Here is a 25,139-nt window from a genome sequence, read left to right as displayed (position 1 = left end):
GGGCAGGACCTCGTACCTGCTTGTCCATGAACTCCCGAGTGTCCTTCTCCATATGCCCTTCATAGAGGTTCGTGGTCATGTTCATCAAGCCGATCTTCGACAGACCGAAGTCTGTCAGCTTTATGTGGCCCATAGAGGTGATGAGCAAACTGCAAGAGAAGACGGATGCCCCACAATGATGCTGTTTGCTTCTGGGACCTGAGCAGGGCCAGCCAGACCCCAGGACTCCTGGTCCTGGTGCAACAGCACAGAAGCAAGTATTTGGGCACCAAAACCTCATTCTGCCCTATCCCCTTGGCTTGGATCAGTGCCTTTCCCTTCCCCATCCAAACCCAACCCCATCCTTGCTCAGACCTGACACACGTCCTCACTTGTCAGGTTTGAGGTCCCGGTGGACGATGCCGTAGTTGTGCAGATACTCCAGAGCGAGAACCGTCTCGGCAAAGTACATCTTGGCCATGTCAACAGGCAGCGGGCCCATGTTCTTCAGCAACGTGGCACAATCCCCCCCTGTGGGGACACACACAGGGGCTCAGAGGAGGCAGGGGGATCATCAGGCAGGGCTATGAAGCCTCTCCTGCCAAGCAGGCTCCCAGCAGGGAGCAAGGCTGTGATTCAGGATCACAGAAGCATCTGCTCGTGCTTTCCAATCTGCTCCCTAGAGCAAAGCCCAGGTGGTGGCCTTGATGCTCGGACACTGATGCTCCCTGCACCAGCCAGCCCGGAATCCCGTCCTCCCTCACCTTCCACATACTCCATCACCATGCAGAGGTGCCGCTTCGTCTCGAAGGAGCAGAACATGCTGACCACAAAGGGGTTCTCTGCGAAGGTGAGGATGTCCCTTTCCACAAACACCTGCTGGATCTGGTTCCTCAGGATGAGGTTCTGCTTGTTGATCTTCTTCAAGGCGAAGCGCTGCCGCGTCTCCCTGTGCCTCACCAGGTACACGGCCCTAGGAGACAGCAAAACGCCTGCCCCTCAACATGTGCTCTCCATCTGTTCACCACCAGCAGCACAGGGTGCAGCGAGGGAGGACTTGGTAGGGGGCTGCAGATGGAGACAAGCGTTAGGAACTTCCCAACTCACCCATAAGCGCCGTTGCTGATCAGTTTGATGGTCTCAAAGTCACCCTCGCAGGGCTTCCTCCGAGGAGCGGTGGCTGAAGGCTGGCTCTGAAGAAGACACAGGAGGTTTCTAACGTATCCCAGCACGCTGGCACTCATCCGAGCACCATCAGCTCCTTGCTGCCAGCGGGCATCCCTCCCTGAGCCCTCTCCAGCTATAAACCCCAAGCCAGAAGACCGAGATGCTCTGCAGGTCAAGAGTCCACTCAAGAAGCCAGAGGAGGGACTGTGAGGTCTTACACCTGAACACAGCAGCCACCCTTGGGCACAGCCCAAACTAACATCTCCCAGCCCTAGATAGCAGAGGAGCTGCTGCAAGGAGCCTTGGCGTGGGGCGAGGCAGGACGAAGCCGGGGCCAGCACATGGGACATGCGGGTAGGACCGTGCTCACCTCACAGGCATCATCGTTCTCTGGCGTGATGGTGTTCCCGCTGTCGAAGTGATCCAGCTGCACCATCTCTGCAGAAGACAGGGATGGTTTTCACCTCCTTCATGCTCAACCCTCACCAAAATAACCCCCCACCAACCACTCGCTCTCCAAACTCAGGGATCCCACAGGGATTTAGCCATGTGCTTTGCCCGAGCTGGAGGAATTCGGGTGATGGCGTTAAGAGGCTGGATACGAGGTCAAACATTGAGAGAATTCGTTTTGTCCTGGTCATTCCCGTGTCCCTCAGGGATTATGGTTCTCCCCACAAGGCCGTGGTTTCCTATGGATTAAGTGTTCTTGAGCTTAATCTGCTTTGCTGAACGCACTGGGAGCAATAATGAGGGATGTGGGGCTGGCCAGGAGTCTTGGACACCGTCCCCGTGGTCCTGCTGGGACCCATCCTACGACACCAGCGCAGCTCTGCTGGTCCCTCTGCCACCTCCCAGTGCTGATTCACGCTCACCAATGGCCCAAACTGGGACCCACACCCCACTGAAGACCTTGGGGCCACCAACCTAAGCACTTCCCTACCCTCCAGTGGGTCCTTGACGAGCCCCAGTTGGCTGATGATGTATCGGGGGATATCGGTCTTTATTCCCTGGCCAACTTTGGCGTGTCCTTCTGCAGCTTCCAGGAGGTGGTAGAACTCCTCCGGGTCAAACTCCTGGATGGGGAAAACCACACACGGTTTAGGAGAGAGGCTTTGCAAAGTTAAACCTTTCCTTGAAGCCTTGCGGGGGCCACCTGTAACTGGGGACAGGCTCTGGATGCGTGCAGGAGAAGGCTGAGCACTGCTCCTGTTTCTAGCATCGTTCCCCCATCATTCCCCATGGAAAGAGTTGATGGCAAAAAAATGTAACCCCACGGGTTGGCCTTGGAGGGGAACCCAAGGAGACCACACCAGGAGCACGCTTTGCCGTGGCTCCTTCCTCCAGCTGCAGGAACCACAGCACAAAGGTGAGGTGCAACAGCCAAAGAAACCCCCTTGGAATGGATGATAAAACTTTCCAAGTTCACTTCTCCCTGCTCCACTAGGGAAAACCAGCTTCTCCTCTGTCAGATACAGCTGGAATGCTAGGGCTGGTCTTAGCTCCTTGCTACAGCCTGGCCTGGATGATGAGAAGCAGTTCCCATCGTGGACCAGGCAGGGTGGTGAGAAGATGCCTTGTGCTTCATGGCAAGCCTCCTCTCTGGGTGGAGGATGATCAGGGGACTCGAGCACCTCCTGTATGGAGAGAGGCTGAGAACACAGGGGCTGTTCAGCCTGGAGAAGAGAAGGCTGCATGGAGACCTCAGAGCAGCTTCCAGTGTCTGAAGGAGGCTACAAGGATGCTGGAGAGGGGCTCTTCATTAGGGACTGCAGTGATAGGACAAGGGGTGATGGGTTCAAACTTAAACAGGGGAAGTTTAGATTGGATATAAGGAAGAAGTTCTTCACTGTCAGGGTGGTGAGGCACTGGAATGGGTTGCCCAGGGAGGTTGTGAATGCTCCATCCCTGGCGGTGTTCAAGGGCAGGTTGGACAGAGCCTTGGGTGCCATGGTTTAGTGTGAGGTGTCCCTGCCCATGGCAGGGGTTGGAACTGGATGATCTTAAGGTCCTTTCCAACCCTGGCTATTCTCTGATTCCACGACACCAGGACCTGCCATGTCTCACCAGGCACTCCAGGAGGCGCGCAGGACGGGAGATAATGATCAGCAGCTTCCTCACCAGTTGGTCAATGAACTTCACCTCCTCGCTCTCTGAACGCTCCTGAGCCTGCCAGGGAGGAGACCCAAGTCAGGCATCGCTCGGTGGCCTCAGGAGGACATGGGACAGGGAACTGCCCCGTACTCACATCCCGGAGCATCTTCTCGAGCTTCTCCTGCAGCTCCATGAAGTAGCGGGAGGTGATGAGAGCTCCCTGGGACTTTGCCAAGCAGTCACGGGCCAGCTCGATGATTTGGTGGTGGATGAAGCCCAGCACCCCGTCTGCCAGCGGCAGCGTGCTGCTGGGAGAGAAGTTGGTGATGGTGTCCTGCAGACGCTCTTCCATCTGGGCCGTGGCCTGCAAGGCAGAATCAGGCAATACCAGGTGGGAAGGGGCCTCAAGGATCATCTGGTGGTGATGGGAACACGCGTCCCCATGCGCGCACTCCGAGCGGTTACCTTGGGGAACCTCTCCTTGTAGACATGGTTCATCATCACCACCTCATTATCAAACATTCCACTCGTCCGTCCAGGGCTGCAGGGGGAGGAAACCAGTTGTGTTATGAGGTCCAAATCATTTACATCTATGCAAATAGCTACTATCCCTGAAGAGTAATTTGTTCCTTCCTTCTAACACCTATCCCAAGTTGTTAAAGCTCATCTGAGTGCAGCCACCACTTCCAGCAGCATCCCTCCCATCCTGCATGGATCTGGTCCAGGGAAGGTTAACCGCCCACAAACCCAGGTCTCCAAACTCAAGTCACTTGCAAATCCAGAGCTGAGAACCTCGTGCATCAGTCACTTGGCTTTGAAGAATGAGTTCCTCCTTCCCTTCCTCTGGATCCCACCGTTTCTTGCCACCGTTGCCCTTTTTGCAGCTCACCAGCAAAATAAACCCGAACCAACCCGTGGTGGATGCAGGGACCTTCATTAAACACAGCTTCTCTCTTACCCTCACCCGACATTGCCTCTCCCAGGCTCTACTGAGCGAGAAGCTGCAAACCAACTCTTTTGGAACAAACCCCACTTTCTCCAGCTTCAGCCCCAGGAAACCTCGCTCTCAGGTGTTGTCTGCTGCCAGGAGAGAAATGGCACATCCCAACAGCCGAGAGGATGCTGAGAACCAGACCCTAATGCCCAAACTCACAGCGCTTAGGATCACGGAACCATAGACGCTCGTGGAATGGTTTGGGTTAGAAGGGACCTTTGAAGGCCATCTGGGCCAAACCCCATGCAATAAGCAGGGATATCTTCAACTGCATCAGGCTGCTCAGAACCCCGTCCGACCGGACCATGAACACACCCAGGGACGGGGCATCTACACCCTCAAGCCCCATCTTCCCCACTACCCCAGCAAGGCAAAAACCTTGGGATGGGTTTAGCAGGACTGGGACCCGTCAGGAACAGGTCACAGGAGGGCAGAGGATGCTCTGGCTGCGCCATCCCCCTGCCATCACCGTGGGTGCTCCTCGTGGTGGGTGCTGTACCTCAGGCTCCTGGACCGAGGGCGCAGGCAAGGCGAGTGCCGCCCTTCCTCGTCCATGACGCTCTCCGTGCTGCGGAAGTGCTTAGAGAGGAAATGCAGCTCGTCGGGGGTGGGCTGGTACGGCAGCTGGTGCAGGCGCTCCTGGGAGGATGAAGACGACTGGAAAGAGGGAAGAGATGGTGGGGATCAGGAGACGCAGCCTTGCTTCCTGTCAGGGGGTGGAAACCAGCAGGTCTGGCAGGAAAATACCCCTTGGAGCCTCTTAGGAGGCTGGAAATGCTGCCAGGTGGCAAGCTCTGTGCTTGGTGATGTGAAATACACATGGCAAGGCCAGCCCAGGGAGATCTGCACTGCCCGCTCCCATCCCAAACCCCCCCAGCTCTCCCAGTCTGGCTCCACTGAGCCCCATCCCTTGTATCTGCAGCATCCCGGATAGCTCCTGCCCGGCCATATCCCTGCGCAGTTGGGATGTGCCCTGTGTGCTCTTGACCTGTGCTACATAGGGATGCTGTAACACCCAGAGATGCTGCAATGTCCAGGGATGCTGCAATGCCCAGGGATGCTCTAGTGCTCAGGGATTCTGAAATGCCCAGCGATGCTGTAACAACCAGGGATGCTGCAATATCCAGGGATGCTGTAATGCCCAGGGATGCTGTGATGCCAGGGATGCTCTACTGCTCAGGGATGCTGAAATGCCCAGCAATGCTGAAACACCCAGGGATGCTGCAATGCCCAGTGATGCTGTAACGCCCAGGGATGCTGTAACGCCCAGGGATGCTCTAGTGCTCAGGGATGCTGCAATGCCCAGTGATGCTGTAACACCCAGGGATGCTACAATGTCCAGGGATGCTGTAAAGCCCAGGGATGCTCTAGTGCTTAGGGATGCTGTAAGCTGTTAGCCAAGCTCTACAGCTTTCTTTAAAGCCGATTTGGGAAGCAAGCTGCAGCTAAAGCACATGGTCCTCTAGAAAACACAGGGGCTGCCTAGGAACCAACAGGCTTGAGAGGCATTTCACCAAAAATCAAGAGTTTTGGGTTCTTCTTGCCTCTACCATGAGAAAGCAAATGTTACCGAGACAGTGGAGCTGGGGGTGTTGGTCCCATAGCCAGAGGAGGGTAGCGAAGCCAGTGACCACCTTCTGCCATCAGCCCTGTGAGTGCAAATGTGCCCGTCACATACAGGAAAAACCAACAACCTCTAAATGCAAATAAACAATGTCAGAGTGATAAGGATGGGGAAGAGGGTGCAGGTTTGGCTTGAATAATAAAGCCCCGAAACCTCTTTTTGGAATGGCCTGAAATAGGGTGAAATAAGAGGGGTTTGGAGGTAAGGGGGGATGCTCTGCAACCCCAGCAGTGAGAGTGAGCAGGGTTCTCATGGAGGGACAGTGCTGGGGTGGCTATTTCAGATGGAGAAAAAGACTCCAACAAGCGGCAAGGATCTGATTTAGAGCAAAATCCACCCTGTGGGACATTGTTCTATGATACATCAGCATTCCTCAGGACCCATCCTGAGACAACAGGCACCGTGGAGCGGAGCCCGGTTATAAACAGGAAGGGAACTGCTCCTACGCAGGCGAATGCTTCCTCTTGGACATGGTTCTAATGGACGGGGTAACGGCCAGGTCAAGATGAAGCCCTTCACCTCCTGCTGCTGCTTCCCGTGTGGGGCCAAGGACAGCGGGAGCAGGCAGGGTGCTGGGTCCAGCACTGGCACCACCGTGTATTTGGTGTGAAAACCATCTGGGAGCCTCTGGCTTTTTTCCATGTGAGGATCGATGGGTTAAGTCAGCTGTTCCCCCCCTCCCATGGTGCAATTAATTCATTAGTTAAACAGGATTTCGGCATCTGCCTCTGCAGCAGTGCAGGGTGGGGAGGGGACACAGGAAGATTTGCCTCTGAGGGGACCTGAGCATCCATGGGAGCACGGATGAGCATCCATTGGGAGTGCTCAAAGCAGGTCTGAGCTCATGGCTGGGGTCACTATGGTGGGAGCAGCGATATTTCTGCTCCCAGAGCTGCAGGGAGCCTGGTCTCAGAGCAAAATATCCTGCCCAGGGATGCACACAAAGAAGGGCTGTGCGATGCGGGGCAGATATAACCCTGGAATGGAACTCCAGCCTATCCCTGGTACCTGTCAGTCCGAGGAGCATGGCTGGAGTGGTCGGAGGCACCGGTGTCAGGGCAGAGCAAACAGCAGCAGACCAAAAACCAGGGAGGAAAAAGGGGACAAAGAATCAGACCAAATCACTTGAGATGAGCAGAACAGCTTCAGCTGGGGGGTTGTCATTAACAGGGTTAATGATGGGGTTAAATATGGGGTTAATAACGGGGTTAAATAATAGAGGTCTGGGAGCGGGGCAGGAGCTCACCTGCGAGCGAAGGGGAAGTTGATGGAGGTGCTGGCAGAGAAGTTGCGTGGACTGTCCAAGGGGCTGCTCCCAGCTATGGGGAGAAAGGGGGAAAAGTCACCCCGGTCCCCCCCCGATGTGATGCCCAGCATGCCATGGGTGCCCCGTCAGAGGAATGAGTGGGTAAGTCGCTTCCCATGTTATTCCCTCCTGGCAAAGGCACCCATGGGCAGGAGCTGGTAACTCCTGCTGCTGCTGCCAAGGTGCTGCAGAAGCAGCAGTGTTATCCTCCAAAAGAGTCAGGTAAGTTTAGGAGATGCTCAACCCATCCCCTGGGACATCCCTTACCTGTTGGCACAGAGAGCGGGGAGAGGGGCCGTGAGAGGGTCGGAGAGGGGGTGCCCACCACCAGGCTCTTCCTATTGCTGCTTCGGCAACTAGGGAAGAAACAGGGGATTAATCTGGGGAAGGAAAGGACGGGCAGGACTGGATGGGCTCGGACATGTAGGAGCTTGTACGTGATGCTTGTGGCAAGGGACACGGCTGCCATCACCCTGTCGATTATGGATCTCCTGCCGCAGGGAAGATCCACCCCCAGGGATGGGCTAAGGGGTTATTTTTAACAATAGAGCGTGTTGTGGAGGTGCCACGTGTGCTTTGGGCTTGTGGGGAGGTTCAGAGGCTGGCAGCCCCGTGTGCAGGAACAGAAAAAGGGATGTAAAAGGAGGAAGTGATGGAAATGCCAAGAGGCCACAGCCTGACCTGATCCATCATGTGGAAAATGCACATACCCCCCCTGCAGTTCCTATAACCCCTTTACACTCGGTGGTCCCCATGTCACAGCAGAGAGGTCAGTTGGTCCCCAACCCCATGAGACTGCAAAGACAGGGCTGAATTTCCTCCCCAGGCTGGGAATGCGAACACACGTGGATGCTGCTCATTGGAGGACATGGTTTAACTTCACACCACAGGAGACATACCCACAAAAACAAGAGGATGAACCCGGAGTAAAGGGATTCTCCTCATATCCCAAACCCAGATGTGGTATCTGGGGTGCAAAGGACAGTGCTTTGCAACCCATTGCCCCTCCAGATGGATGCACATGGAACGGATGCACAGCCACACATGACACACAGCACCCCTTCACCTCCCTCTTGTCCCGTCCCTTGTTCTTTGGGGACAGAGCCCAGCCCCTCCTGTCAGGCAGTTGTAGGGAGCAATCAGGTCCCCCCTGAGCCTTCTCTTCTCCAGACTGATCCCCCCCAGGTCCCTCAGCCCTTCCCCATCACCCCTGTGCTCCAGGCCCTGCACCAGCTCCATCACCCTTCTCTGGCCCCGCTCCAGCACCTCAGTGTCTCTCTTGCAGTGAGGGGCCCAGAGCTGAACACAGAATTCGAGGTGCAGCCTCACCAGTGCTCAGTGCACTGGCCCTGCTGCTGCACTGGTGCTGGTACAGGCCAAGATGCCCGTGGCTTCCTGGCTGCCTGGGCACAGGCTGGCAGAACCCTTCCTCCGCCACCCATCCACCCCATCCCACCCCTGCCCGGCCCCCTCCGTTTGCTTTTCTTGCTTCAACACAGGCTCCTACAGCTGCAAACCCACAGCCCAGCACGGAGCAAGAGCAAACCACAGCCTCTGCTGTGCTGGGTGGGTAAACCGAGGCACGGCAAGAGAACCCGCTCCACCGCCCCAGCAGAGCTCTGTGCACCGCGAGCACCCAGCTTTGGCTCTGCTTCCCCATGCCCCTGCTGCAGGGAGCAGGGGGTAGGTACCCGTGCGTGTGTGCGGGAGCATCCCGAGGGATGAGGGGCTTGCTCCTCCTCGCTTGCTTTCATTTTGGGAGTGAAAACAAACCTTGACCGGAGCAAGGGGCAGTAATGGTGACACGGAGGGAGGCGACGTTTCCTGTTCCCGTGCGCTCCACCCTCGGCTCCACAACCGGCTTGCGCCACTTTAACCCCCCCTCTGCCTGATGAAGCAGCTCCAGCTGGTTCCCATCCCTCAGCACGCAGCAACCACGGGCTAGAAACAAGCCTCGGGGCCGGAGGAGAGCTGCTGAGCCCCGGAGGCAGGAGCCGGGGCTGCTGCCCTCTGCCTCCATCACCTACTTGCGTTTTTGGTACCAAACATGGAGTGGAAAATCGCTGTCAGCATCTCCTCCTGCTCAACGCTGAGGCTGCCTCGGCCTCGGCGCTGCCGTTGCCACCCTGCACTGATGTCAAAGGATGTGGGAAGCGTGTGGCAGCCGGCACAACCCCAAAACCTGGAGCAGAGCAGCCGCGGCACCTGCCTGCGAGGAGCAACCGGCATCTCCCACCACTCTGCCAGCACCCACAGCAGCACCCAGCCTCGGCACGGCACGTGTCCACAGGCAGGAGACAGGGGAAAACGCGGCAGCTTCCTGCAGGCTGCATCCTTGGAGCTGTGGGAAGGGCAGGATCCGGCTGCACAGCACAGCGCTGCTGTCTCTAACTGGCAAATGGCTCTGCCAGGATCCAGCTGGGAGTCAGCTCTGGGAGGTGCACGGAGGGAGTGCAGCATCCCGCAGGATCCGAACCCCTGCAACCTCCCAGAGCACCGTGTGTCAGATGCCAGCACGGGTGAACCCCAGGCAGAATCCTGGTGTTTGGGGTGAAGTTGGTGCACGGTGGTGGGAGCAGCATGGGCAGGGTCAGGCTGATAAGGGAGCAGGCGCAGTCTCAAAGGGCATCCACTCCCGGCTGCGTGATCAGGAGCACGAGCTGGCATTCCCAGCTCCCTCTGTGCATGGCTGTAGACAACTTCTCCCCCCTAAAACTGGCTGCCTGGCGCTCACACACCGGCAGATTTGGGGAAGTGCCATGGATCACCACGTCCTGGAAAAATCGGTTCCCACTGGGACAAGTTTAACATCAAAACCCATCGAACCCAGCACCTACATCCTCAGTTTCTCCATGACATTTCTGCTCTGTGGCTTGTGACACGGCGATGAACTCGGCTGCCTCCAGGGATGGAGGCTGGGATGGGGGATGCTGGGATCCGGGCTCTGCATGGTGAAATGCAACACGCTGCGTTGGCATGAGCTCCCCCCGAGCACCCGGCATCGCTCTGCGGAGCTGCTCTGCTCCCTCACCCCCCCCCCAGCCTGGCACTGCGGTTACACTGATGAACCCCCCCCAGAGCACCGCGCCAGGCACCTTCCAAGAGCCAAATCCCAAAGGCCCGCAGGGAATCGCGGGGTGACAAGTTGGGAAGAGCCTTTATTTCTTTGCATTGCAGGAAAACAACCTAAAGAAACTGCCCTGCAGGCCGGGGTGCATCCCTGCACGTCCCTGTGGCACAGGTCCCTGTTAGCAGATGGGAAATGGTACCTATCACTTCCCCTGGCATGGTTTTCTATGGTGGGGGCAGCATCCATGCAGAAGAGCCCCATCAGCCGTCGAAGCACTGTTTGTCCTGCCCCGCACTGGCCATCCCTGCATCCCTCCGTGGGGAAATTAGGATCCCTCAGACCTCTTAATCCCACTAAATCACATCATACGTTTCCTGCCCACTGTAAAATAGGCCAGGCTGCTTCTCGCTGTGGATTCTAGGAATACCAAAGACGAGCAAATCCTCTGCCTTTTATGAGAATTACAACCTCATCATGCTCAGCTGGACACAGATGACTGCATAGATCATCTCTCCCATTACACATCCCTCCCAGGCCCCCCCACCCCAGCTTGGAAAGCCTCATCCAAGGCCTTTTCTTATTCATGAAGGGTCCCCAGGCCCATCCTCGCCCGTTGGCAGCAGCAATTCCTAGAGCTCAGGTGAAGCCGGGCTGGGAGCGGCGCTGCCTGGATCCATTTGCTAAGCAACCACGGCGCTTTGTGCAGCCCACAGTCATATTAAAAGACATTCACAATGGGAATCTCTCCCCTCTGCCTCCGCGCTGTCTTAAACACCTGATTTCTGTGGAGCTGGGAGAGGGTTTTATGCCTGGGCTGGCTCCAGCACCCCAAACCTGCTGGATGGAGGTGCCAGCTTTCCCAACCCGCACCCCTGGGGCTCTGGGGGTGCTCCTTGCTCCTTTGCCAGGGCTGGCAGCGCTGCCTGCCCCCTTCCTTGGGGACAAATCCCATCTACGCGCTTAGGTCAAGCCTCGTGTTGCAGCTGGAGAGCTGGGGGAGCTCCTCAAGCACCCTATTTAGGCAGCAGCCCCTGACACTACCCCAGCCCCACTGATGAAGGGTATGTGAGACCTTTGCCCCCCCCCAGCCCTGCCCATGGCTGGCTGCAAGGGACTGGCCTATTCCCACCCCTGGGCACCCTGGGGACCCCCACCCTGGCATGGGACATGTGCAATCAGTGCAGTGCCCACCTCAGCACAGGGGCTCACAGGGGTATTTCCCCCCTTGTGCATGCAATACCCTCCCCAGACATGCAAAGAACCCCAACCGACCCCCCTCCCAGCCTTAGGTCTGGCACATAGCACCCCAAAACGTGTGTCACCCAATGCCCTGGGACCCTCAACTCTGCACCCCCACAGCACTGGGCTCCCAACCAAAGCACCCTCTGATACATCCACAGCGCACTGCACCCCCCCCAAAAAAGGGTGCACAGCCCCCCCCAACCACACACCTTATTGTGCACCCCCCCAAGTGAAAAGACCCCCCCAAACAACACACACCAGTGCACAGCCCCCCCCACCTTAATGTGCACCCCACAGTGCAAAGACCCCCCCTAACCCACACACACCAGTGCACAGCCCCCCCCACCTTAATGTGCACCCCACAGTGCAAAGACCCCCCCTAACCAATACACACCAGTGCACAGCCCCCCCCACCTTAATGTGCACCCCACAATGCAAAGACCCCCCCCAACCCCCACACACCAGTGCACAGCCCCCCAAAGCACACACTGCAGTGTGCACCCCACAATGCAAAGACCCCCCCAACCCACACACACCAGTGCACAGCCCCCCAAAGCACACACTGCAGTGTGCACCCCACAGTGCAAAGACCCCCCCCAACCCCCACACACCAGTGCACAGCCTCTCCCCCCCCCATTCACTCCGGTACCCACCCGCCCATGCACGGTGTCGGCCCCCCCCCAAAACCCGGTGCACCCCCGGTGCAGGGCCCCACCGCCGCCCGGTACCTCTTGGAGCGCTGGAGCAGGGCTCCGGCCGCCCGCTGGCTCCGGTAACCGGGCCGAGCCGCTCCCCAGCAGCTCGGGTCCGACATCGCGGGTGGCTCGGTCCCGCCGGGGCCCGCCCGCATCCACCGGCACGGCCGAGCGGCGCCGCCGGGGACGCGCGGGGCCGGGACCGCGCCTGGGGCTGGGACCGGGGCTGGGACCGCGACCGGGGCCGGGCTCCCGCCGTCGCCACCGCCCGCTGCCGCCCGCCCCTTCCCGTTACCATGGAGACGGGCAGCGCCCCCAAACGGGGCCGGGATTTCCATGGAGACAGGGGTAGCACCCCCAAAAGGAGGGGAAATGGAGGGGGGGGTTTCCATGGAAACGAGGCAGCGCCCCAGTATGGGGTCGGGGTTAGTGTAGAGACGTGGCTGCACCCCGAAATGGGGTCGGGGTTACCATGGAGATGGAGCACCACCCCAAAAATGGGCTCAGGGTTGCCACAGATGTGGGGCATCACCCCAAAATTGGGGTCGGGGCTAACGCAGAGATGGAGCATCACCCCAAAATGAGCTCAGGGGTGCCACATAGGAGGGGCAGCACCCCAAAATGGGGGCAGGGTTAACATGGAGACAAGGCATCACCCAAAAAGGGGTTCAGAGGGTGGGGCAGCACCCCCAAATAAGGTCAGAATTACTGCGGAGATGGGGCATCACCCCAAAATGAGGCTTGAGGTTACCATAGAGACAGGGCAGCATCCCCAAATGGGGTCAGGTTACCATGGAGATGCAGCATCCGCTGCTGATGCATTCAAGGGGCATGAATCCCCCCCCTCCAAGTCAGCAGGGGTGGCCCAAAGCCTGGGGTTCCCTCGGCAGGGGGGAGTACCCCCCTAACAGCACCCTGCCACCCATGGGACACCATGCTCAGACCCAGCAGCATCCCGCAGTCACTGTCCCACTCCAGCTTTTGCATTTAACGGGGGATATCCTGAGCAAAGACCCAGAGCCATCCATCCTCCTTAGTGCCAGTGACAACACCCTGTGTGGCAGCACTGTCCCCATCCCGAGCCACATAGGGTGGCACTGCCATGTTCACCGGCCAGTGCCACAGCCAGGAACCCTGATGCTCATGGGCTTGGGCAGGGTTTCAGCATGGCAAAAGGACAGCACCGAACACGGCAGCACCACGCTTCCCTTTGCCTTGTGCCGGGCAGCTTCGAGATGCCAGCACGTGGAGGCAGCCAGGAATGCTGCCAGAATGTCTGCCATTATCCTCATCCTCATCCTCGTTCCTATCATGTCCCCACCCCAAGCATCCCCAAAACGCCCCCCCTCCCGAGGCCTCAGCTCAGCAACCGCATGGCCACACATGTTTCCCCACATGCCACAGCCACTGTGGGCAAGGGGTGGCCAGTCAGGGCTAGTGGTGGCAGGGATGGACCCCCATGTGCAGGCAGGGTGCAGGCAGCACCCTGCCTCTTGTCTGCCCGCAGCCAATGGCTCTGCCTGTTGCTGAGCAGCAGCTGAGCTCCCCGATGGTGCCCCATCGCCCAGCAGATGGATGGAGGCACCCAGCATCACCCACGGGTGCTGGGCAGGCCACAGCTCTGCCCCACAGGTGCCACGGGGCACAGGGCCAGGGTGTGACTGTGGGGTGCCAGCACACCCGCTGCACCTTGTCCCCAAGGCATAGCACAGCCAGCACACGCAGCAGGGTCCAGCCGCCCGCCTCTGTGACAGCAGCACCCATCAGGGCACTGCAAGGGGCTGGTGCCATTTGGGGGGCAGGACACCCATCCCACAGAACAGCCCCCTCTCCTCTTCCCCCATGGGGGAGCAGAAAAGGTGGCCATGGAGGTTTCCCAGGGGTGAAGGTACAATCCCCCGCTCTCACCCTGCTCCCATCACAGTGCCCATCCCTGATCCTATTTCGAGGTGATCCCTCCTCAAAACAAGGATGCTCAGTGCCAAAGCTTGTGCTACAGTGATGGTGTTCCCAGTGGGGGTCCCCAAAGCGGGAGCTGGCTGCAGAGACGGGGCCCACCAGCATGGCCAGAACACTTTTGGGGTGCACAGGGCTGGGGACAGACCATAGCCATGTTGCCCCAAGTGCCCTGCAGAAGACAGCGCCACTTCTGAGGACCCCCAGCGCACGGCAGGTGGGGGGGGGACACCCACCTTGCTGCCCCCAACTCCACCTCTACCTACTCTGTTCCCCAGAGCTGGCAGCTGCGGTGTCCAGGGAGAGTTTGGGGGGGGTCTTACCTCCAGGGGTGCAGGGTTAATAAGGGGCTGCAGGGGCTGCAGGGGCTCAGCAGCGTCGGGCTCTGGCTGCTCGGTGACAAGCTGCAAGGCAAGACGTGCCGGTGCGGCGTCAGCGGGTGCCGTGGGCACCCCGGTGGCACAGTCAGAGCCCCCTCGGGAGGGCTGGGGTGGGGGGCGATGGGGCCAGGGGCAAAGAGTAGAGGGGACAAGGGCTGGAGGGGGGAACCAGGGCTGGGGGGCCCAGGCAGGGTGGGGAGGAGGGCGGGGAGCACAGGGGACTGCGTGGACACTGCGGGATCTAAGGCTGCTGGAGGGACAGCGGGTGGTCTGGTCCTGCCGGGGCACGGAGGATGCTCCCGGTGGGGTCCGGGGCTGTGGATGCAGGAGGAAGGGCTGGGCCCAGCTGCGCGGGGGTGCGGGTACAGCGGGATGGACCGGGATGAGGATGCTCCGAGATGGGGGTGCTCCGGGACGGGGGATGCAACAGGACGGGGATGCCCCGGGGCGCTGCCGCCCGTAGCCCGCTCCCGGTACCGGCGAGCCCCGCCCCGGCTCCGACTCACTCCAAGGTCAGCGAGGGGATCTTCAACCTGTCCCGCCGCGACTTCATGACGCCGCCGCCGCCGCCGCCCCGCTCCGCTCCGCTCCCGCCGCACCGGCTGCCCCCGCGCTGGGCGGCTCCCGAGGGCGGGCGGCGGCGGCGGCGGCCCCGGCGGGGATCCCTGCTCGGCCCGACGGGCCCGGGCCCGCCCCTGCGGCTCGGCTCGGCTCGGCAGCCCCCACACCCGCGGCGCACCCAATCAGGTCCGTACCGTGCCCGGGATGTGCTGCTGGTGCTGAGGCACCGCATCCTCAGCACAGCTTCCAGTACAGCCCCAGCGCATCCCACAGGGCCCCAGTATGGCTCCAGTGAACCCCTAATGCAGCCCCAGCACAGCTTCCAGTACAGCCCCAGCGCATCCCACAGAGGCCCAGTATGGCTCCAGTGAACCCCTAGTGCAGCCCCAGTACATCCCACAGGGCCCCAGCATGGCTTCAGTGAACCCCTAGTGCAGCCCCAGTACATCCCACAGGGCCCCAGCATGGCTCCAGTGAACCCCTAATGCAGCCCCAGCACAGCTTCCAGTACAGCCCCAGCGCATCCCACAGAGGCCCAGTATGGCTCCAGTGAACCCCTAGTGCAGCCCCAGTACATCCCACAGGGCCCCAGCATGGCTTCAGTGAACCCCTAGTGCAGCCCCAGTACATCCCACAGGGCCCCAGCATGGCTCCAGTGAACCCCTAATGCAGCCCCAGCACAGCTTCCAGTATTGCCCCAGTATGGCTCCAAGGAACCCCTAATGCAGCCCCAGCACAGTTTCCAGTATTGCCCCAGTATAGCTCCAGTGAACCCCTAATGCAGCCCCAGTGCACCCCACAGAGCCCCAGTATGGCTCCAGAGAACCCCTAATGCAGCTCCAGCACAGCTTCCAGTACAGCCCCAGTGCATCCCACAGAGCCCCAGTACGGCTTCAGTGAACCCCTAATGCAGCCCCAGTGCATCCCACAGAGCCCCAGTATGGTTTCAGTGAACCCCTAATGCAGCCCCAGTGCATTCCACAGAGCCCCAGTATGGTTTCAGTGAACCCCTAATGCAGCCCCAGTGCACCCCACAGGGCCCCAGTATTGCTCCAGTGAACCCCTAATGCAGCCCCAGTGCATCCCACAGAGCCCCAGTATTGCTCCAGTGCACCCCTAATGCAGCCCCAGCACAGTTTCCAGTATTGCCCCAGAATGGCTCCAGTGAACCCCTAGTGCAGCCCCAGCATGTCCCTAGCATCCCTCTGGCGCCCTCCCAAGCATGTCCCCCAGCACGCAGCCCTGTGACCCCTGACAGCACCAGCCCAGTGCCAAGAACCCCTCCTGCCTTTCCTCCACAACACCCCAAAACCACCCTGGAACAGCCCCAGTACACCCAAACACACGCCAACAGCCCACCCCAGTACAGCTTCACAACTGCCTCCTACCACAGCCCAGCACCCCTGCAGCGGAGCACCAGTACATCCCAGTGCACCGCAGCGCACACACAGCTGAGCCCATCCAGTACCAGAGAACACGGTGATGCCACCCCTGATTTGGGCACAAGAAGCATGTGAGACCCATCCCCGCTGCCCCCCATGGTGCTGGTGCCTTGTTCCATGCCCCCCCCCCCCCCCCAGTGACCCCCATCCCGGGCAGCTGAGCTCGGGGACTTACGCTCTTCCTCGGCGCGGCAGGCTCAGCTCCTTCTGCAACGAGAACAGGGAGAAGCAGGGTGAGAGCATGGCCCCAGGGTGCCCACACGTGGGACCCCCACCTCCTGCCAACCCCCTGGCAGCATCCCCACTGCCTGGCACTGCAGGATCGGGCCCCATTCCCTGTGCCCCAGCTCTGCTGTGCTGGGTGAGGGTTACAAACCACTCTGCCCAGGATTAACACAAGGGGAAACCTCCTTCCAAAGGTCCTGGGGCTGGTGGTCCCATAGCCAGGCCTGGGACTGAGGGCACAAGGGTGGTGGAGAGGGTGCAGCACCCAACTGCGTGGCTGCATTGTGGTATCGGCGTGATGGCTGTGCCCTGTCCCCCACCCTGTCCCCCCAGCCCTGGGTGTGGGGAGCAGCTGGGTGTCCCCACGCTGTTTATTTTTCCAGCCACTGGGAATATTTCTTGCAAGGGCTGTTTGCTTGCAGGCACAGGGCAAAGGGCAGCTGTGCAAGCAGGAATTCCATCCCACAGCATCCTCTCGGTGTGGCAGACACTGGCTGGCTGTGGCACAGACCCAGTGCCCACCTGTGTGCCATACACAGCGGCACAGACCCCACGGGCACAGTGTGAGGGGCCGGTTGTGCCGCAGGGTGTTGGCACATGGGGTGGGTGCATGTGGTGGTTAATACCCCATCATCACCCTGATCCCGCACCCACCGCAGGTGCCCACCTGCCCGGCACCCCTAAGCAGCTTAGACACATTCCTGACACGGGCAAGAGCTCCTCATATGGGGACAGACGGCAGCACCCACACTGCCCCTGAGCACCCGTGCCCCATCCCAGTGCCCACGCCACGCAGCCCCTGCGGAAATCCCGGGATTGGGGAGCGCTGCAACGCAGTGATGCAGCAGCATCGCCATGGCAACCGGTGACATCATGCCTGGGTGCACAGGGACTCCGCATTCCCCGAGCCCACGGGTGTCTGTGTGCCCCGGGATGGCGAGGGTGGGTGCTGGGGGTAGGGGCTGGGGGCGGATGCTGGAGGCAGGGATGAGTGCAGGAAGTGGGTGCCTGCGTCTCAGTGCACCCAGCAGCACTGGGTGACCCCAGAGCTGGGCTGGGGAAGGGGGTGCAGGGTCCCTGCATGGAGCAAACCCCCCCCACCCCAGCACCCTCACCCAGCTCTGCTGTCACCCACCCTGATCCTCACCCACACCCGGGGCCACCAGACCCGGGGCAGAGAAGGGTCCCACTGAGGTATTTACTGCTCAGCCATGTGCAGATGGGACAGTGGCACTGAGGACAGACACCCTTGTCCCCCACACTCCACAACACTGCCTCCCCATTCATCTATGGGTGCAGGAGTGCAGAGTGGTCCTGTGGCACCCAACACCCATCACTGCCATGGGCTCTCTGGCCATGCTGCATGCTCAGGGACAGGCAGAGCATCACCCGAGAGCCCTGGGAAGGATCCTTGAGGGGCAGCACCACAGGGCCAGCACCCACGATGTGCCTGATGTGCTCATCCAGCACAGCACATCTCCCATCAGCACGTCCCGGAGGGAGCCAGGATTAAGCATCAGCTGATCCCTGCGGGGATAGCACTGGGGACGGTGTCACTGCTCAGTGCTTTGGGATCAGCTCCCTGGTGGGAGCCCCTTCTCACCCTTCATGGGGATGTGGGCATGCGGCTGGGGCCCACGGCTCTGTTCTCAATGGGGAATGCCAGGAACAACACCCACAGCCAAGAGCCCCGGAGCCCATGGTCATGCCTGCATCCACAGCTCCCACGCAGCTCCTTCCCGGGCTGAGCGCGCAGCGGAGCGCGCCTGCCCCGTGGAACTGCCAGCTTGGATGAAGGCAGCACCGTGCATCCTCCAACCGCCCAGGCAGCTCAGGCCAGGCCCCCGTTACTGCGGCTCCGCTCCGCAGATGGGGCTGGAGGCGTGAGGCCACCCAGAAAATTGGGCTCTGTGTGCTGGGGGGGGGGCTGTGGTTGTCACCCCTCTAAGCACAGGGTAGGCAAAGACGATACCCTTGGCCTGCCAGAACACGGGGTGATGGAAGGGGAAGCTCTTTGGAGGGGTAAATCAGTGCTGGCACAGCAGTTTGGCACAGACCAGCATCGTGCGCTGGGCTGGAGGGACCATGGTGCGCTCATGGGAGCCCCCAGCCCCTGCACAAGTGGGTGCAGCCACTCCAGCACCCCACAGCGTGTGGCTGGGGCTCATACCCTGCCCTGCTCTTGCCACTGGGTGCTCAGCTCCTGTGCCCCCATCACACGCTGTTCACACACGGCACCCACCTCTCAGGGGCACCCAACCCAGAGCACCCCACTCCTACACACAGCACCCAATTCTAGCACACGCACACCCGCAGGGCACCCAACTCCCACTCGCATCACCCACTTCTCACACACACGCGGAGCACCCATCTCTCACCCTCAGCACCCACCTCTTGCACCCGCAGCACCCTTCTCACACGCACCCGCGGCACCCACCTCGCACCCGCAGCACCCCCCTCACCGCAGCTGCGCTCCCCCCGGACCCGCTGCCCGTGCCCGCTGCCGGGAGGCTCCTCCCCGCTCCCCGGGGCTCACCTGGAGGCCCCGGCGCCGCAGGATGCTGGGCTCGTCCATCCCGCCGCCGCCGCCTCCCGCAGCGCCCGCTCCGCCCGGGGCGCCGCCCAGCGGCCCCGCCGCGTCACCGGACGCGCATCAGCACCGAGCCCGGGGCTGGCACAGCGCGGCGGAGGCTGCCGTGGCCCCGCGCAGGACAGCGCGGATGGGGCTGGCACAGCCCTGTTGGATGGGTCCAGCCCAGCACGGGGTTAGCACGGCACGGCACAGCACGGGGCTGGCACGGCACAGCACAGCACGGGGCTGGCACGGCACGGCACAGCACGGGGTTGGCACAGGCTGCCTGGCTCAGTGCGGCACGGCACGGCCTGGGACTGACACAAGAAGAGCCACCCTGGCTCGGTGCGGTCCAGCCCTGGTCTGTGCTATGGCTGGTATGGCACAGCACAGTCCTTACAGCCTAGCACTGCCCAGCACAGCCCTGCTTGGCCTGGCATGGTCCTGCATGGCCCAGCCTGGCACGGCATGCTACATACAGCGTGCTATGGCCCAGGCAGCCCAGCCCAGCCCTGCTGTGTGTTGTAGCATGGCACAGGCTGGCATGGCTTGGTTTGGCATGGCACAGCTTGGCTGTACCCCCACCTGGGCACACAGGAGGTGCCAGGGGACCTCCTGTACCCTCACCCCGGCCGTGCAGTGCGATGGAGGGGTCCCAGCAGCACTGTCCCGGTGCAGGGATGTTCCGGGCGAGGCTGCCCCGAGCGAAAGCCACACAAGGGGACACTCTCTGTGGGAACAAGGGGACTCTGTGCACGGCCCTCGGTGCCACCCGGCTCCAGCATCGCGGGGTCACCCGTCCCATCACGCGGCTGCCAGCGCTGTCCCAGTGACACCACGTTCCTCACTGGGGCTTTTGTTTGTGCCTGCAGGGGACAAGTTGTGCCGGGGATGGGCACAGGAGCCCGGTGCTGGCGTGGGTGCGCACTCACACTGCTGCGAACCCCACACCCCAACCTTGGAGCAGCCACTCGAGACCCACTCAGGGCAGGGGATCAAAAACATGGCAAAGAATAAAGCACACCCCCCCCACACCCCCCCCAAAACCCCAAGACATCTTTGCTTACCTTGCGGTTCTCACAGGCTGGGGCACGTGGCGTGCCCAGGGCACGCGGTGCAGCCGGGGCAGGGTTGGGCTGAGTCCTGCCGGCAGAAAAGGGGGATATTTCGGGTGCTTTCTCTTTTGCTTTTGGTCAAAGTGAGACCTGCAGCCGTGCCTCACGCTCTGCCCTGCATGCGAACAGCAGCCCTCTGGCAAAGCCGCTACCAGAAGAGGAAACACCGGGTGCGCGCTGAGAGCTGGGGCTGCTGCTGAGCCGTGGGGAGCACCCACTGGGTGCCAGGGGAGCAGGGAGCCAGGAAGGGCTTCAGAGCCCCGGATCCAGCGTGGGACAGCCCAGGCGGCTGATACTGGGGTGGCCGATGCTGGGGTGGCTGCTGGTGGCACTGGTGGCGGGCGGTAAGTGCTGCTGTGGGAGGTGGGAGATGGGAGATAACTGCAGAAGACTTTCAATGAATGATTCAGGGGTGATAAGGGCCGCGGGAGGGTGGAAATGGGGTTTTGGGGGTGAGAATCATCGCTGGGTGAGCGATGTGGTGGTCAGGCAATGACCACGCTGCTGCTCCATCCCAGCCTTGCCCGACCCGCTGGCATCCAGGAGCCTCCAGCCCCTGCCCTCTCCCGCAGGCACCACTGCGGTCCCCGGCCTCTCCTGCTGGAAGCGATGTGGCTTCCGCTGGTTCCTCTGCTCCTGGCCACCCCTCGGCCCTGCCGGCAACACCTCCTATGTCCTGACACTCTGGTGAGCGGCCACCGCATGCTGGGGGGCCACAGGATGTGTCCTGACAGCGACACATGGGGACGTGTGCCGTCCACGTCCCAAACCCATCCACACTCAACCTTGCGCCCACTCCATCTCCAGCTACACAATGCCCCGGCGGTGCCAGCGGTTCCAGGCTGGCACAAAGACAACGCACACCCTGAAGCATCACCACGTCTACGTCCTCACCAACACCACAGCCTGGGTGGAGGCGCACTGGGGGGACCACATCCACAGGACCCCCAACCGCACACTGTACTTCAACGAGGCCGGTAAGCACCCGCGGGGCTGGGCTGCATGGCCGGTGCCAGTGCCGGTGCCCACGAGCCCACCTCATCTTTGCAGTCAAACCAGATCCGCCCTCCACTGGGATGCCCTTCACCAAAACCAGCAACCGGCTCCGGCTGCGGGTGCCGCGGCCACTGTGCCACAGCGGGAGCCGGCCGCCGCAGCGCGAGGCTCGATTCCGGAGGGTGGGAGCCCATAGCTGGACGCAGGTAAAACTGTGATTGCCAGAGCCGGTGGTGACCGATGGGACAACCAGAGCATTGCAGCAGCTCAGGCAGCACAGGGAGCGTGGGGGCTTGGTCACGCCACTGTTGTGTTGTGTCGTCCCCCCCCCTCCCCGAAACCTGGCCATGTCCCATCTGTTTCGCTGCGTTATCAGCTCTGCCCCATCCTCCCGGCCACAGGATCCTGCTGCTGTAACAGGATCAGGCTGCGATCCGTGGGGGATTACACAGCAAAACCCCAGATTATAGCAACGATGACGACAGATGAAATCTGGACACTTGTCCCCAGGGAACCCCCTCTGAGGATCCCCTGCCCTTGTTGATTGCTGTTGGGAGGGTCATAGGGATGAAGGCCCGGTGCCCTGGCTGAGGGGACCCTCCTTGATCACCACATCCTCTGCATCCCGTTTGGCTCTCCCAGCCCCTGGGATGTTCAGGGAACACAGGGCAGCACTGATTTCACATCCCAGAACCATCCTGGTTTTGCTGGGTGCCTCCATTCCTGGCTCTCTCTGCAGGTGATGTGTGAGACAGGGACAGACGAGGATGACTCAGGTCGGTTTAGCAGACAAGCACCTGCCCTGTGCTCTGCCTGCAGCCCCCCAGCACCCCACAATGGCCAAACTGGCAGGGGGGGGGGGGTAGGAGAAGGGGGTCACCCCCACCTTGAACCTGTTACCCCACTCCAGTGACCTGCATCCTTGGGGGGGACGGCGCCTTTGAGGTCCAGCTCCGGCACAAGCTCCCCCACTGGAGCAGCTACTGGAGCGACTGGAGCAGCTCCATCTTCGTTCCCGCAGGTGAGGAAGGGCAGAGGAGGCAGGTGGGATCCCGACGGCTCCCAAACCCAACCAGGCTGGTTCCTCTTGCAGAAATCCTGGAGAGCCCGGTGCTGAGCTACCAGCTGGGAAACCTGGGAAGAGACGGGCAGCGGGTGCTGAGGCTGAGCTGGCAGGTACGGTGACGTCCCCTGCGGTCCCCCCTGCCTGTCCCCACACCGTGTCATCCCTTCTCCTTCCCGCAGCGAGCCCCAGAGGAGCAAGGGGACGTCACCTACACTGTGCGTGCCCACATGCTGGCGTGCCGCTGCGCCAGGCTGCCCGAGGAGGATGCTGTGGTCCTTGGGAGGGATGTGACAAGGCACAACCTCACCCTGTCCGGGGCTGAGTATGAAATCCTGCTGACCGCAGCCAACGCAGCCGGGCCAGGGCCAGCGCGGCAGCTCTGTGTGCCCGCAGAGCAGCGGCCAGGTACCGGCCCCACACAGGGACCCAGCTCCCGGCAGCATCCAGGGAGTGATTTTCCCTCACACCCTGCGTTGCATCCCAGATCTTGGCTTCAAGGATGTCAGCGTGACCGGTGGCACCATGACCGCGCGGTGGGAAGCACCGAGCCCCGGCTCTTTCTACTGCTTCGAGCAGCAGCCGCTGCCAGGAGCCCCCAAACCGGGCATCTGCATCAAACGGGATTTTCCTGCCAAAAGCATCCATGTGGAGAGAGGCAAGGGAGTGCCCCAAGAGCCCCCCCACACCCATCCCCACTGCCCGGGGCTGGATCCTGGTGAGGGTTTAACCGGCATTCCCGGTTCCTGCCCCAGGAGCACTGGAAGTGCAGACCTGTCACCGCCTCGCTGTGCATGGCTGGGCCCCGGCACGGGGCTGGGCCACCTTCGCCCTGCAGCATCACTATGCCAGCAACAGTACGTATGGGAACACAGAGCATCCGTAACGATGGGGGGTCCCAAAGTGCTCCCCCCGTTTATTTGCACCCCCCCTTCCCACCATTGTGTGCAGCCTCGCTGGCCGTGCCCATCCGCATCAACACCAGTGCCGAGGATGCTGCCATCACCCTCCGCTGGAGCCCGTCCCCCCGTGCCACGTGTCCTGGGGTGTTGGCCAAGTACCTCATCTGCCACGCGGCTGAGGGGGACAACGTGACCTGTGAGTGGGACCCCCCCCCCAGACCCATGGGGCCGGAGGGGGCTCTGCTTGCACCCTGCACACTTACTCCCCGCTCACCATCGCTCACTCAGACGGTGAAGCAGACGTCACAGCATCACACTACACCCTCCGGCACCTACAGCCCGGCACAGCCTACAGGGTGAGCGTTCAGGAGGTGACAGCAGAGAGCAAAGGGACCTGTGGTGTTTGGTGGCACTTCCAGACCAAGGCACTGGGTAATGACTGGAGGCCCTGTCCCCTCCCCAGTCCCTGTGGGGTGCTCACCCTCATCCTGAAACAGCTCCCGTGTCCCATGCAGGGTGATGGGGACAGAAATGCCACCACCCCGCTGTCCTCACCTCCAGGTCCCCAGAGAGCAGCGTGGAAATCCAACCTGAAGTACTTGGGCATCTCGCTCAGTGTCCCCGCCGTGGCTGCCATCTACCAGCTGAACAAGAAGAGGTGACAGCGGCACCCTCACCCCCACCCCGCTCAGGTCACCCGCCTGCCCATCTCCCCCATTACCCACCCCATCACCCACCCTCCCCTCCCCAGGGCTCGGCGCCTCCTCTTCCCACCCCTGCCCAAGCCCGCGGGCAGCAAAGCCATCCAGTTCTGCACCAGTGAAACAAGCCAGGTGAGATACAAGGTGCAGGAGAGCCCGGATCCTGCACCCCAGCAGGCTCCTGGTGTGCCACGTTCCCACTCCAAACATATCCCACCCTTAGGGCCAGCCCTGGCCAGGCTTTGTGGAGCCCTCGGAGAGGTTCAGCCCGGCTGAGCTGCTGCTGATAGAGCTGAACCCCAGCAAGGAGGGCCCTGATGGCAGCACAGAGCCCAGCAAGCCACAGCCTGGCCCCGTGGCCGAGGAACCGGTGGTCGTGTGCCCGCTGGGCTGCGAGAAGGAGCTGCCCTTTGCCTACCGCAGGCAGGAGGTGCTGAGCCCGGCAGGATTCCCAGCGCCCGGCAGCACCAGCTACACCGGCCACCCATCAGAGGAGGAGGAGGAGAAGGAAGAGGAGGGAAGTGGGGAGCTCGGCTAGGCTCTGGTCCCCATTGCCCTGCTCATCTCCGACAAACCCATCATCGTCAGGGACCCATCACTGGAGAAGGCAGTGCCATAACCACCACCAGGGATGGATGGCAGAGGGGTTTCCCATGGGATGCTTAGCACCCACCCCATGGGTTCATGGTCACAGCATCACTTTTGGGCGGGGGGGTGTCTGGTTTTCAGGACATAAAGGTGACGCCTCCAGATGCAGCACTGCATGGGGCCAGGGTCTGGCCATGCACCTCCCAGCCTCAACCTGTCTTCGGTGATAAAGGAGGGAATTGGATGCAAAGCCCAGCCTGGGATGAGGGTGTTTCTTTGGCAGGATCAGGAGAAGAGGCAGAGCTTCCTCCTGCCACAGCCAGGACCAGCATCACCGCAGCAGAATGGGGCTCAAACAGCCCCAGCACTGAACACCATCTACTTCTGTTCTATGACTCTAGACTTGCAAGAACTAAAACCTGTAAGAAAGAAATGGGAAAATAACATAAATAAAAGACATGCACAAAGCA

The 25,139-nt window shown here is 61.1% G+C and overlaps 3 protein-coding genes across 8 annotated transcripts in view; 2 read left to right on the top strand and 1 right to left on the bottom strand.

Moving 5' to 3' along the window:
- Positions 1–22,350, bottom strand: part of MAST3 (microtubule associated serine/threonine kinase 3) — a 27,326-nt gene extending 4,976 nt beyond the window's left edge. The window contains exons 1-18 of one of the 6 annotated variants that reach the window (XM_062627528.1): positions 22,316–22,350; positions 20,372–20,447; positions 16,683–16,714; positions 14,448–14,528; positions 7,429–7,517; positions 7,102–7,174; positions 6,864–6,884; positions 5,802–5,880; positions 4,731–4,888; positions 3,703–3,778; positions 3,392–3,601; positions 3,211–3,312; positions 2,087–2,219; positions 1,517–1,584; positions 1,087–1,172; positions 744–952; positions 372–510; positions 17–149 (exon numbers count right to left, since the gene is read on the bottom strand). In XM_062627528.1, the coding sequence (XP_062483512.1) occupies positions 17–149; positions 372–510; positions 744–952; positions 1,087–1,172; positions 1,517–1,584; positions 2,087–2,219; positions 3,211–3,312; positions 3,392–3,601; positions 3,703–3,778; positions 4,731–4,888; positions 5,802–5,880; positions 6,864–6,884; positions 7,102–7,174; positions 7,429–7,517; positions 14,448–14,528; positions 16,683–16,714; positions 20,372–20,447; positions 22,316–22,335 (1,785 nt within the window). In that variant the 5' untranslated portion in view covers positions 22,336–22,350. Of the gene's footprint in view, positions 1–16; positions 150–371; positions 511–743; positions 953–1,086; positions 1,173–1,516; positions 1,585–2,086; positions 2,220–3,210; positions 3,313–3,391; positions 3,602–3,702; positions 3,779–4,730; positions 4,889–5,801; positions 5,881–6,863; positions 6,885–7,101; positions 7,175–7,428; positions 7,518–12,201; positions 12,384–14,447; positions 14,529–15,010; positions 15,073–16,682; positions 16,715–19,268; positions 19,388–20,371; positions 20,448–22,315 lie in introns of those variants that run through there. The other 5 variants (XM_062627531.1, XM_062627529.1, XM_062627532.1 and 2 more) reach the window with 5 other exon arrangements.
- Positions 1–25,139, top strand: part of THOP1 (thimet oligopeptidase 1) — a 330,697-nt gene that overhangs the window by 39,270 nt on the left and 266,288 nt on the right. The gene's annotated exons all lie outside the window — the stretch shown is intronic.
- On the top strand, positions 20,382–25,139 carry IL12RB1 (interleukin 12 receptor subunit beta 1). Its single transcript, XM_062627554.1, has 15 exons — positions 20,382–20,763; positions 20,992–21,106; positions 21,227–21,396; positions 21,470–21,621; positions 22,155–22,191; positions 22,326–22,436; positions 22,509–22,591; positions 22,661–22,886; positions 22,966–23,136; positions 23,234–23,335; positions 23,430–23,576; positions 23,669–23,812; positions 23,942–24,038; positions 24,132–24,213; positions 24,305–25,139. The coding sequence occupies exons 1-15, from the start codon at positions 20,727–20,729 to the stop codon at positions 24,617–24,619; spliced, it is 1,989 nt and encodes a 662-aa protein (XP_062483538.1). The 5' UTR covers positions 20,382–20,726; the 3' UTR covers positions 24,620–25,139.

The sequence above is a fragment of the Pezoporus occidentalis genome, unplaced genomic scaffold (assembly GCF_034315485.1).
Source record: "Pezoporus occidentalis ecotype Australia unplaced genomic scaffold, CSIRO_AGI_Poc_V1 ctg301, whole genome shotgun sequence".
Classification (NCBI taxonomy): Eukaryota; Metazoa; Chordata; class Aves; order Psittaciformes; family Psittacidae; genus Pezoporus; species Pezoporus occidentalis.
This window is presented reverse-complemented; position numbering and strand designations above follow the sequence as displayed.